The 13195-nt window shown below is 36.5% G+C and overlaps 4 protein-coding genes across 4 annotated transcripts in view; 1 reads left to right on the plus strand and 3 right to left on the minus strand.

Moving 5' to 3' along the window:
• The window catches only part of LOC18019518 (peroxisome biogenesis protein 19-2), a 2411-nt gene extending 923 nt beyond the window's left edge, over window positions 1-1488 (plus strand). Inside the window, exons 3-4 of the mRNA XM_006399940.2 lie at window positions 673-727; window positions 1147-1488. Coding sequence (XP_006400003.2) covers window positions 673-714 — 42 coding nt within the window. The 3' untranslated portion in view covers window positions 715-727; window positions 1147-1488. The remainder of the gene's footprint in view (window positions 1-672; window positions 728-1146) is intronic.
• Window positions 1096-3347, minus strand: LOC18018227 (probable pre-mRNA-splicing factor ATP-dependent RNA helicase DEAH3). The gene is given in 2 exon segments (XM_006399944.2): window positions 1096-1746; window positions 1748-3347. Coding segments are annotated over 2 exon segments (2034 nt in total). The 5' UTR covers window positions 3131-3347.
• Window positions 3348-8012: 4665 nt separating this feature from the next.
• On the minus strand, window positions 8013-9429 carry LOC18018229 (gibberellin-regulated protein 14). Its single transcript, XM_006399946.2, has 4 exons — window positions 9282-9429; window positions 9136-9174; window positions 8497-8965; window positions 8013-8398 (listed from the first exon to the last, which is right to left on the minus strand). Exons 1-4 carry the CDS (start codon window positions 9330-9332, stop codon window positions 8247-8249), a joined length of 711 nt encoding a protein of 236 aa, XP_006400009.1. The 5' UTR covers window positions 9333-9429; the 3' UTR covers window positions 8013-8246.
• Window positions 9430-11238: 1809 nt separating this feature from the next.
• Window positions 11239-13038, minus strand: LOC18018230. Its single transcript, XM_006399947.2, has 4 exons — window positions 12620-13038; window positions 12193-12246; window positions 11871-11930; window positions 11239-11521 (listed from the first exon to the last, which is right to left on the minus strand). The coding sequence occupies exons 1-4, from the start codon at window positions 12920-12922 to the stop codon at window positions 11393-11395; spliced, it is 546 nt and encodes a 181-aa protein (XP_006400010.1). The 5' UTR covers window positions 12923-13038; the 3' UTR covers window positions 11239-11392.
• Window positions 13039-13195: the final 157 nt, after the last annotated feature.

The raw sequence follows: 13195 nt of genomic DNA on the forward strand, positions 1-13195 counted from the left end.
TTAAAATGAAGACAGGGGCACTTATCTAGTTTATTCTACTCTCTAACTTCTAGTGCTCTGATTAGATTACTTAATGGTGGATTTTCTCTCTTGGAATAAAGTTTAGGTTGAAATCTACTATCCTATTGTGGTGGATTTGTTTTTTTCTCAGCTTAAATCCGATTTCTGGTTATCGATTTTCTTTGTGGATTAGGTTCCTGCTTCTATTCTTTTATTCTTCATTTCAGCTTTAGGATTTGATCCGTTTGCCATTGGTAGTTTGATTTGAGATATATTATTTATCATCAAGTGGTTATTCTTTGGTATGTAATTTGGTTCTTTATCCTATTTGAAGTTTAGACGTTTAGCATTCTAGCAGGTCTCCTCTCCTAGTTTGTTGCATATATCAATATCTTGGAGCATGGTCTTTCTGACTGATAAATATACTCCAGTGGCTATTTTTGTGTGATTATCATCAACATCAATCTCGATTTATAGATTGTTATTAGTTGAGATACAGTAGGCTAGTTAGACTGATTCATGGTTTATATATCTGGTCTGAGAAACGAGCATTAATAAGCAATGGTAATTTATTCGACTTGAAGATCCTCCATGCGCACTATGTTGCAATTTCATGTGCGACCTGAAAAATTAAATCTGATCTTCTGTGGCTTTTTTTGCTTGACTTTGAAGGCTGATGGAACTTTGAACGAAGCAGCTATATTCCTAATGTAACAAAGGCCTTAAGGTAATACTCTTTTGCTTCTTTTTATGATTGCTGAACAGACGCAGAGAAGAATGTAAAGCCATTGTCTTTAGGTTCCTCTTCTTTGAACTAGCAAATAAGTGTGAATTCATCTGTTTCTTGCTTGGGTTATAAAACCCCTTTGGTTACTTGTTTTGATTCAATCCCATTTTTGTAAGGTAATATAAAACTATTTCTAAATTTGGTTTCGGTGTTCATTCTACTCTTATACACTTTAGATCATCCTGAAAATGCAATGAATAGGTGAACCTCTAAAGGTTCATAAACAGTAGAGCCAATGGCCATTCAATAATGCAGTTGTCAACAAAAGCAATCTCTTTCATATTTCATAACGAAAAAAAAAATATAATTTATACAGCTCCTTTCTTCTCACACACTCTCTTCTTATAATACTTTTGCAGGACTCGTTTGGTCTCAGAGTTGGGGAAGCTTGCAAGATTATAGTAACTTGGAGCAACATCTACAAGCCATTCACCGCGAATATGTGTAACAGTTCGGATGAAATTCCGGCTTGTGAAAACATATTCGTTGTAAACGACCCACTCTGGTTTGTGATCCAAGCAGTTTGAAGGATGCAGGTGAACCACTTGGTTGTTATCTTTGACGGTCAAGTAGTGGCCAGTGCGATCTAGGTGAGCCACTTGCATGAAATAACCGGCAAGCAAGGCCTTTCTTATGTTGACGTAGTAGTCAGGGCTGTTGAAACCCGTGCTGCACAGCTTCATCTTAAACCTCGACATGATCCGGACCAGCTGCTCTCTAACACTAACTGCAGACTTCATTGCTCTGTAGTTGATGAAGTTTGCGTAGCACCAATTCGGGTCTTGATTGTTTAGCAAGAAAGCGTGGAACACATTCAAGAGCGTGAGGTGATCTCCGTCAATGTGTGCAAACCTAGATTTAGCTTCATCTGCTGCTTTCTGAGCTTCTCCTCTTGGCCTGATGAAACAATTGGGTACTGATAGCATCGCTGAAACCGAAAGTATCTCGTTTGAGCAGTTTGAATTGAGGACTGACTATGAGCATCTTCGCCATCTGTGGGTCTAAGGGAAACTCACTCATCATCTCGCCTGTCTTTGTCAAGTTACATTCATCATCCAATGCTCCTAAATGATACAAATCCTCCAAGGCACGAGAGAGGGTCTGAGGAGCAGGAGGATCCATAAAATCGAATCTAACCAAGTTAACACCAAGTTTTGTCAAGGTCAGAACTGTATTTGCAAGGTTTGATCTCAACATCTCAGGGACCGTCTTCTCCTCCAAGTCATTGAAACTTCTCTGTGTGTAAAGCCTGAAACATTTTCCAGGCCTTGTTCTACCAGCACGACCTGCTCTCTGGTCAGCACTTGGCTGTGATATTGGAGACACTAACAAGGACTCGGCACGAGTGCTTGGGTTGTAGATTTTCTGCTTGGAGAAACCAGGATCGACCACGTAAACAATCCCGTCAATGGTCAACGAAGTCTCCGCAATGTTGGTGGAGACAACAATCTTCCTCACGTGATCTGGTGTAGGATCGAATATCTTCTGTTGCAAGGCAGGCGGAAGAGTGGAATACAATGGCACAACTCTGACTTGATCTCCAAGTTTACCGGCAATTCTGCTGCTAGCCTCTTCAATCTCTTCTTCTCCCGTTAAGAAAAGAAGAACATCACCTGGTGGCTCACACATGTGAATCTGGATCACAGTGTTTATAGCAGCCTCAAGATAATCCATCTCAGGTTCTAAAGTGTACAAGATCTCCACTGGATGAAGCCGACCGGGAACTTTGATCAGAGGAGCACCGAGAAAGTACTCGCGAAACTTGTTGGTTTCTAGGGTTGCACTCATCACGACCAGCTTGATATCAGGTCGATTCATCAAGACTTGTTTAAGAAGACCAACAAGCAAATCTGTGGCTAAAGTTCTTTCGTGTGCCTCGTCGAGAACAATCGCCTTGTATCTCGATAAGAGTGGATCCGCCATTGCTTCTCTTAGAAGCATACCATCGGTCAGGTACTTGAGCACCGTTCGGGAGCTGGTGCAATCTTCGAAACGGACGGTGTAACCGACTTCTTCACCGATCTGAACATCCATCTCTTCAGCAACACGACGGGACACAGACGTCGCTGCAACTCTACGAGGCTGTGTGCACCCAACCAACCACTTCCTCCCACTTGGATTAGGGTTAGGGTTTTCGTCGAGCACTGCTTCTAAAACAAACTGTGGGATCTGCGTGGTTTTCCCACTCCCGGTCTCACCGACCAATATCACCGTCTGGTTTTTCTTGAAAGTTTGGAGAAACTCTTGTTTCTGCAACCACACCGGCAGGTTCCTCCGTTTCTCCAGAATCTCGAAATACCTCTTAGAATACGTCGCCTTCTTCATCATCATATCCATCCTCATCGACTTCTGAAACCATTCAACGATAGCACGTACTTATATAGTTGTTACCATTCCTTTTCCTACCAAAAATATGCTAAATTGTAATTTCCTTTTATTTTTCTGTTAAAAAGTTAATGCGCGTTTTTCTTTAAAAAAAAAAACTAAATTATTATTATTCTGATAAGGCTTTTAGTGTTTTTAATGACAAACTCTTCCCCGTGTTGTTAATATTTTATTGGTTGATGATATGAGAGAAATCTTTATCAGTGTCAAAGAACTAAAAAAGAATTCATTATTAGTGCCAATTAAGGTCACTATTTCCTTTTTCAACAAAACGTGATTTCCTTTTCTTTCGTTGTTCCGGCAAAAAACTGATTTCCTTCTAAACGCTGCTGATTTTACCTTTTCATGGACCTTCTCATGGTGAAGCGATCGACTTAATACTTCACATGCTTATGGGACATCTTTCGTGATGATATCAGGTATTTTCTTGCACCAATATTCTAACCAAAGATGTGTAAATAAAGACACAAACACCTCCGTTGGCTTTTTGCCTTCTTCCCTCTCAGCTCAACATTTGATTTCATCTTTGTATAGCTGAGATAATCGGAATAAAACTACTCAATAAGTTTGTTTTAACCACAAATCTCTGACCGGAGATTCATCCGACAACTCAGCGGTGGATCACAGAGAGACACGTTGGCGTAGCGACAACGGAGTTATTCACCGATATTTCAGACCGATCCGTACGGTGGTTTAAGATTCTGGTAGCTGAAATTCTGACCGGAGAAAATTACCCCGGCGAAGATTTTATATCTACTAACAGCTAGCAATAATTTCCTTCTCTTTGCCCCCAATACTTATAACCATCGATTTGGTGGGCAATAGCGTAAGGATAATCACCTCATGTCCGTTAGGTCCACAGTATGAAGCTTGTATCCGATCCATCAATCCATCTCATTTCCGGTTTATGTTTGCTGAGCCTTGTGGTAAGTTTCATAGCAAGTGTTCCTTTCACAACCCGCCATTGCAGGGAAGAGAGAAAGTTTCCAAGTGTAATTTACACCTTGATTTCATTTGTTGTTATGTATTCTCTTTTTTAGCTTGTCTCGTTTCTCTGTTTAATACGTACATATGATCGAAAAAGTCGAATGGATAAACAATCACGCCAAAAGACATAAAAATCCTCGAGAGATTCTATTTCAGCCTAATTTGTCCATTAAAAGGGTTCTGTTACTAGCCGAGGGGGAAAAAGCGGCACGTCAAAAGACATAACTGATTGTTCATAATCGTCTCTTTACAGAATACCAACGTTGTTTTATGTTCACTAAAAGACTGGTATAGATCAAGACAATGACAAAGCCGACACCCACTTCTGAGACAGAGGTTTTGCTTAGTGTCAACAAAACACCACTTGGGCCTGCGACAAAAGCCCAGTCAGAAATCACCAAAGAAGTGGGCGAATCAAGATCCAAATCCAGCCCAGCTACTCAATATCCTCTCCTCTGCAACAAGAACAGAGCACGACAACACAACAGTCGTTTCGAATCTCTGGCAACGATATCTGATCCATCTCTTCCTTGCAATTAAAGATCAATCAAAATAAAGAAACAAAATGTACCATCATCATATTTATTGTTCCACTAGGGATAATTATTTCAACAGGACGGCGAACGACAGAATTACTATTACATATTCAACCGTGAAGAAGCTAATAGCTATACCATACATGTCTATTGACTTCCATTGATTCTCCATTTTAGACATATCGTGCAGTCTCTTAGAACGGAAAGGCTTGTCAAGCATAGCTCCTTGCGAAGAAGATGGTTGGTGCTGAAATATGAAAATGTGTTGTTTATAAAATCTCAAAACAATTTCGAAACTCTTTTGCAACGAGACTACGCTAGGCTTCACCAGACCTGTAAAGGAAAAGGAATAAGTTTCCCAAAAACATCATCTTTGACATGACTTGCATTGATTAAAAATAGAGCGTTCTTCAGCTCGAATGATGCAAGAAGCTCCTCAGCTCCTTTAGGCCAACCATATCCTTTGTAAACACTCATTGAAAGATGGCAAACCTGAAAAACCAAATTAGAGATTGACTAAAGGATAAAACTAAGAAAGAAAATAAAACAGAGCTTTTATCCTACCGCACAGCTCATGATTAAGATAAAAAGAGATTAAAGTGAAAAATCAAAGATAACATCTCAAGTACATAGACATTTTATCACTTCACACTTTCACAGACTAAGAAAGAAAAGGAAGAACAGAGGAATTACAGATGATCCAGCTTGTTCTTGGCATTCTCTGAAACTTCGGTATACACCAACGATGTCTCCCTTTCGGGCAACATAAAAAGCGAAAGTGATACAATGTACACTTTCGGTTATAACTTAGATGTACACTTTTTCATCAGTCAACGTCCAGGAAGATCTAAAGCGTAGTAAGAGGAGAATGAACACTGAAACCCAAGTTTTTTACATTACTTTACAAAAACTGGACTGAATCTTCAAGACAATTCAAGTACTATTTTGCAATGCTCGTTTCTAAAATCCGATAAAACTATGAATCTATCGAACTAGCCTACTGATACCAAGCCGTAAATGGAGATTAAGGATGATAATTACACAAATGCCAAGTAAATTAAAAAAGAGGTTGCGAGTAAAAAAAGAGATGGGTAAAAGCTCTTTGAAAGTATTCTTCTTTTCATATGACATGTTACAATTTTTTTTTTCTATTTTTTTACAAGCGTATAAGCCTAATGAATGGCAAAATTTCCTATTCCCAAATCCAATTCCTAAAACTCTTTACACAATGAATTAGGTAAGTCATATCTAGACCAAAGACCAAGCTCACAGAAGCAAAATGATGTCGGTGTGATCAAGAAACATCACCACTATCTACCTCTCACAATTCCTCTAAAAAAACTCCAGTACCGTAATTTCTATAAATGCCTATGAATGGCAAAAAAAATCAAATTTCGTAAGTCATCCATCAGTCCCCTCCAGTAGCTGACGCCAAGACAAACTCACAAGAACATAATGCTCTCAACCTGATCAAGGAACATGAGCACCGATCTACCTCCTACAACGCCTTCCATTGTATCCTTCTGAAGTTTTCCGGTTGCTGCATTGTAGCAGTAAACTACCAAGACACAGTCTTGAATTTGAGTAAAAACCATGATGTCTCCTCTCTTTCTTAACCCTTGAAAGGACAGACGTGGACTGATCCAATTTCCTTCATCTTGTAAGGACAATGGTGTTTCCAGCAGCATAAGAGACCATTTGTCCTCGTTCACATCTTCCAAAACCCAGATTCGGTGATTTCCCTTGAGATCAGAAAAGGAAATCGCAACTTTACCTCGGACATGGAAAGGATCAGTTTCCCACAGAAAGACTTGGCCGAGCTTAACAGGCTCTGGAATCTGGCTGAAGCAGAATGTTTCAGTCTTCATGTTGAATCCTATCATCGCGATCTTTGTTCTTGATAGATGTGCGGCATAAAAGATTTCATCATCAAGACATATGGATCTTGTTTGGGGTTCATGAAGTATGTTACATGTAACATTTCTCCAGATCCATGTCTTACTTCCATCTAACAGCACCGACTTAACAAGTTACATCTAACAGCACCGACTTAGCAAGTTACATCTAACATAAAACGGTTCAATAAACGCATTGGTCATTCTCTATCCAATCAGAATTCCTAGACTAATTTATATATTATGAAATTTATCTTAAATCCTTGAAACTTCTAAATTATTTTTTTTTTTCTTGGAAACTTCTAAATTATTAAATAGAATTATTATACTTAAACTGTTAAATAAGAAACGTGAAATTAATTTTCCAAAAGAAATATCATTTTACGGATTTATTCCCTTTATTTTATAATAGAAACATGTTGACTCCTTCCCTTACATGATGAAAATTGATCTACATACAGCTTTATGTGAAGGTTTCCAATTATGTGCATATTTAATGTAATGCATACGACAAGTTCATAAACCAAAGGTTTTCGTTGCATAATTACGACAAGTAATGTTCCTAGAAAACTAATCTTTCATTTTGAGGATATATCAACATCTTATAATGTTGTAAGATTTTAATGTGATCTATGTTTGTTGTTATTGTTCTCGCACGGCTGTCTCATGAATATACCACAACAATATAATAAACAATAATTATCATATATACTGAAATCAAATATTAATTTTATCCTCAATGTTTTGAGTAAAAAATAAGAAAAATGTGTTTTAGTGTTTTTACCTTTTTGATGTCCTATCTTCTATGATTCTGTCTGTGTTTAATCGTATATGTTATTATTTGACATATTAGAGGAAATCTTATTTATTTATTTTTGACAAAATATGCATTTCTAATGTGAAATTATATAGTCAAAATACAAAGTGTTTTGTTAACCAATACGGTGGACATTCTGAATAGAAAATATTAGTGACTCAAAACTAAGGGGAAAGAGAACATTGGGTATTACATGGAAAATCCATAACAAGTTTGCTAATTGTTTGATCATTTTCGAGAAATACACAAACTTTTCGAATTTCTATTTTTTTTGTTTTTGTTATAAGAATATGTAGAATAAGCTGATATCCGTAAGCCATGAGTAAACAGGTCTCGTTCTCAAGACTTCCCCACTGATCCTTTAAAATATAGGCCCAAATAAAGCTCAACACTCATATTTCGGATTGTATCAATATTGTGCATGAGCATGTCATGTCCTCCTATCTTTCTGTCTCTTCTATCGAATTTGATTTAATATATGGGTTCATAGTAATACCGACATAGGAGCTTTCTTTTTGGGCCGAAGATATGCCTATAACTTATAGAATTTTTTAATATGATTTTTAAAACTTTATTTAGCCCTAGATTATTAATACAAAACTAAATCCAGAAAAACCTTAATCCATCGAATTTTTTTATTTTCTATATATAGATTCTACATTCCTTAAACGCACATCCAACTCAAAATACTACTAAACCAAATAAAAGACCAAAATAAAACGCAATACAAACTTATAAAACACCATTTTCCCTCTAAATCATTGATATAATGATTTAGTGCCCTTTCCAAATTAACCAAAGGTTTAATTAAGGACACTTGGGTTTTCCGCCACGTGTCTTCATGTTGGCGTAACAAGATCCACACTTTTCCTTGTTACCGTACGTGCCAGGGGCACGCACTTGCAGCGGTAGCAGCACGTGACGCACGCTCTCATACATATGTTCTTCCTCGAGTGTTGGCCACACCGTGTCCCACATAAAGACACGCAATCTATACCGTCCAAATATTGAAGTCCATTTACATCAACGATCAGTAACCATTACACCTATTTAAAGTAAAAATACGTAATTATTATCTACTGAAATTACCTATCCGAGGTGGTGTCGGAGGTTTGGCCGGTGCTACCGGTGGTTTAACCGGATGTGTTGGGGTTGGGTTGACAGGTGGTTTAACCGGTGGTGGTGTCGTAACTGGCGTTGTCGTGGGTGGCTTAACCAGTGGCGTTGGGGGTTTGTACGTAGGTGGTTGAACCGGCGGTGGTTTGATCAGTGGTGTTGTGGGTGGTTTAACCGTTGGCGTTGGGGGTTTGTACGTAGGTGGTTTGACCAGTGGTGCTGTGGGTGGTTTGACCGGAGGAATTGGGTACGATTTAACCGGTGGTTTCGTTGGTGTAACCGGACTGGTGGGAGGTTTGACCGGTGGTAGTGTGGTGGGTGGTTTAACCGGAGGTATAGTGGTGGGTGGTTTAATCGGGATAGTAGGCAGCGTGGGTGGCTTGTACGACGGAGACGGCGGTTTGATTGCCGGAGACGTCGGTGGTGGCGTTGGTAAAGAAACCTATAAATTGCAAACATTGGAATACCAAAAGTTCACTTTATTATACAAAAAATACTTTATTTGCCAATTTTTTTGTAAAAAAAGTTTAATTTGCCTAACTAATGCATAGTTACAAATATACATATTTATTTAAAAAGTTAAAACGTAAAATCAGAAATTTAGAAACATACTAGTGTCTTGGATTCCTCATCTGAAGCAGCAAAAACAACCTGCTCGGTGATTGATCAAATTATACAGATAGTTAAAATGTGCAAAAACGTAACGCCAACGGAAAACATTAATAACATCTTTTTGTTAAAAAATACTAGTCACTTACATTGGTAAAGACTTGAAGAAAGATGAAGACTGAAAGTAGTGAGAAAGCCATTTTTGTGGGAGATGAGGAAGTGGTGAAGTCACACGAAGAAGACCATTGCTTTTTGTGCTATAAATAGAAGTTCGTTTTTTTATTAATATATTTTATTATCCATAAAATACAACTAAATACAGTAATTTAAATGCATAGCAAGTGCTAGGTCCAGAGTAGTTATTATATGCAATATGCATGCCAGCTTTGAACTTTCACTGCATCATAATTTTTCAGAGCTCGAGGAACAAAATATCAGACTCCCAAAATGGATATTATAGAAAATATATGAAATTCCCATTTTTATTCCTACCTCAACTTGGACAGTTTATTAGAATAAGTAAAAACACTTTTTTTCTTATTCTTTCTGTTGTATAATAGTTGATTTTCTGAGTATTTTTTTTGTTTCATAATATTTGATTTATTGTGTGTAATTAATACATATTTGTAATTAATGCATGTTTCTATTCTCTATTGGTGGAAAAGTTAAAGTAATATTAATAAAAGTAATAAATTAATTGTAAAATAAATTAATCAAAAAAACAAAATAGAAAATAATTGAATATTTATTGCTTCTTAATCTATGTATAATATTTCAGAAAATCAACTATTATAAAACAGAAAGAGTATTTTTTAATTAGAAATCTTTAAAGTATATGGACTATGGTGAAAATATAGGATATGTTAGAGTACCCCGAGAAACTAGTGGCTGACATTACTAACTTTATTATAATAAGGATGCTAAAATTTTATAAATAGCATTCGATTTGCCCATAAGGCTGTGTCGTTTATATAAAAAGTCCGTTCGCTTCGATTATTGCACCAGTGAGAAGTAGTTTGTCGTGTATTTGTTAACTGTCCTACGATAAAGTGTTTTGAAATATCTTAGTTACTTTTTTTTTTCTTTTGGTCGAAGATGTTACGAATATCTTAGTTACTTATATAGTATATCCTTTATATTTTTTATAAAAAAATCTTAAGTGTTATCAAATCAGAGACGGACAATGGCACATGAGTTCTTTAAATTGTTTCGGTGATTTATTATTTAGTTCTGATTTTTCGAAAAGGGGTCAACAGTTCAATAAAGTGAAATCGACAACTGCGTATAGAATTCGATATTTTATCATTACATATGTCTTGAGTAGTGAGTACACTTTCCTCTTTTTTGGTAGAGCATGATAATAATTTGTCACGAATGAATTTGCTTCAACTTTATTTAAACCTTTTTTTTTAATCTTATCTATTATGTGTAATAATAAAACAGATTCCACGACATCATAATTTCATAAGTTTATAAGGAGAAACAGACTACAGATGTGTTTGTTATCTTCTTCGTTTCACTGAAACAAAGATTATATATAAAGCCATTGGTAACAAGTATACTATATACATATATATGTATAAAACTATAAATCAAAGTAAATTATTACAATAATATTATGAACTATGGTCTAATGATAAATTATGCTAATTTTTTTATTATTTAAGTGACAACTGACAACAATACTTATATCGTAAGTTGAATTAAGAAAAATGTAGAAAGATTTCCTAATAATATACTATTTGCTATGGTCGTTAAAGATAAGACTCAAAAACTCACTAGCCAGATTTGCTGTTTGTCAGAGACATAATTAGCCAAGCTGCGTTAGTCCAATTGAATGTCAGTTATTTTGGTCAATAATCTCCGATTACAAAAGGAGAAGTAAAGAATTTGTGTACAAAAGGAGAAGTAAAGAAATTGTGTTCTAATTGACAAAACAAAAAAAAAAAGAAATTGTGTTCTAAGCAGAGATAAAAGTACAACAACGCATGAGCTGTGAGTCACTATATATATATATATATAGACACAAAACTACAAACTATGGAACCCGAAAGTCAATAAGAATCCCAACCTCCATGCTTTGTGGGAACCCTTATGACCCATTAATTTTTGTGTTTCTTTAACATTAATTTCCGTTTTTTTTTTTGGTTATCTACCACATTGTCTTCTTGCAAGGAACAAATGAAAGAAAATATCATTAAAACTGAGCATAATGCAATGTGTTTCCATAATGACAAAACGGAGGAGAAGGACTATTTAACTAGACCAGAACCTCATCTTCATCTTCGAAGCTTAGATTCAAAGTCTGTAACTTAAATCCAGCTCCTTGTATAGTCTCCACCAAGCTTGACGCCACTCCTGTTGCTTGAACCGTTGTTTGCTTTGAAAGCTTCACACAGACACACACACATTGAACATAACAAAAGTTAGATTCAATCGTTTGATCCAAAACATCAAACATAAAGTTATTGTAGTGATTTTCATCCATCGAAAACACGACGGTTCCTATAAAGGCCTTGACTTTTCAAGGTTTAGAGGCCCAACCCAGCGGTAAACCGCCAAAATGTAGAAACCAAGTGACATACTTTATCAGTCCAGTCTTTGTAGTACTGTGCAGGCCAAAGTATCTCTAATCACACATATTCAAAATCTTGTCCTCATCTATAAATATCCATGTGTATGTGTGTGCTTAGGCATGTAAAGGCAATGTATCAAGAGAATGCTGGATGTAAACATACCTCAACGACGGCAACACCTTCAGAAACCCGAACCTTTAAATTGGAAACTCCATCGATATCCTGAAAGAACAAACAAGATTGGCTATTGGAACTATATGTTCACTGTTTTTGAAATTAAAGGCAAATAGTTATCTTAAGGGTGTCAAGAGTAAAGTAAACACCGAAAATTTGGGTTTAACACAATTACAGAGATAGGATTGAATCGAAACAAGTAACCAAAAGGGTTTTATATAGTCCAAGAAACAGATGCAATCACAAAGATTCTCCTCGAGCCCCAAACAGATTTGCTAGTTCACGGAGAGATCTAAAAGCAAAGTATTACCTGTAAGGCCTTTGTTACATTAGGAATAGCTCCTTCGTTCAAAGTTCCATCAGCCTTCAAGATCAAGCAAAAAAGCCAACAAAAAAGATCAGATTCAATTTCGAGGCCACACTTGAAATCGCAACAGAGTAGTGATCATAGAGGATCTTCAAGACAATTTAAATACCATGTGCAATGCTCATTTCTGAGATCTGATATAACTATTGAATCAATCGACGTAGACTACTGTTATCTTCAGAATGCTCAATCTTATTGCCATGTGCAAATAGATACAATGTGCTATTTATATACAAAGCATTCTAGCTTATCTATTTACGAACTATGTTAGGAGCTAGTAACCGTATATATATACTTAATAGAGATTGAGGATGATAATCACACAAAGTCACTAGACGAGTTAACCAAAGAGAGAGAGTGTGTGATGAACCTGAAAAAACATGGTGAGCATGTCTGAAGGAGAGACAGGCACAGAGACAGTCTCTTGTTGTTGTTGTTGCTCTTCATCTGCAAGAGCAACACCTTCTCCTCCTTCTCCAACCGACGAAAGCTTCCTAAACCCAAGGCGATTCTGTTTCGTAAACCCCGAGAAATTGCAAATTCGGCTATAAACGACGGGCCTGGTTCGAAAGCTGACGTTTTTCGATAGAGGAAGAAGATGGGTCGAAGAAAGATTAGGGCTTTTGGCTGTCGAAAACGAGTGAAAAGTAGAAGAAGCTGCAATCGACGCCATTTTCGTTTCGCTACTACACAATCTTCTTCACTCGATAAGGTTGTGAGTTGAAAGAAAAAGGGGTTTTTGCTCCACGCTATTTCAGAGTATTCTTTCCCTTCTCACATTATCCACTCGAAGAGATTAAGCAATCATGTCAAAATACATAAATACCCTTTGACAAATTATTCAGTTTTACATGAAAAAAACTGAAATTTTAAATTTACCATTCTAAAATTTTAAAGAGTTTAGTTAATTCAGAGAAAAAAAAACTATAAATTTTAGATTTTTGAA

This window comes from Eutrema salsugineum, unplaced genomic scaffold, assembly GCF_000478725.1.
Source record: "Eutrema salsugineum unplaced genomic scaffold, Eutsalg1_0 scaffold_2, whole genome shotgun sequence".
Classification (NCBI taxonomy): domain Eukaryota; kingdom Viridiplantae; phylum Streptophyta; class Magnoliopsida; order Brassicales; family Brassicaceae; genus Eutrema; species Eutrema salsugineum.

What these genes read in the sequence shown, in the direction of transcription:
- LOC18018229 (XM_006399946.2), bottom strand. Translation starts at nt 9,332, where the DNA reads ATGGCTTTCTCACTACTTTCAGTCTTCATCTTTCTTCAAGTCTTTACC. An exon ending in ATGAGGAATCCAAGACACTA is followed by an intron (nt 8,966 to 9,135) that starts GTATGTTTCTAA and finishes TGCAATTTATAG; the next exon opens with GTTTCTTTACCAACGCCACC. An exon ending in TCCGACACCACCTCGGATAG is followed by an intron (nt 8,399 to 8,496) that starts GTAATTTCAGTA and finishes TGGACGGTATAG; the next exon opens with ATTGCGTGTCTTTATGTGGG.
- LOC18018230 (XM_006399947.2), bottom strand. Translation starts at nt 12,922, where the DNA reads ATGGCGTCGATTGCAGCTTCTTCTACTTTTCACTCGTTTTCGACAGCC. An exon ending in TGCTCACCATGTTTTTTCAG is followed by an intron (nt 12,247 to 12,619) that starts GTTCATCACACA and finishes TTGATCTTGAAG; the next exon opens with GCTGATGGAACTTTGAACGA. An exon ending in ATGTAACAAAGGCCTTACAG is followed by an intron (nt 11,931 to 12,192) that starts GTAATACTTTGC and finishes TTGTTCTTTCAG; the next exon opens with GATATCGATGGAGTTTCCAA.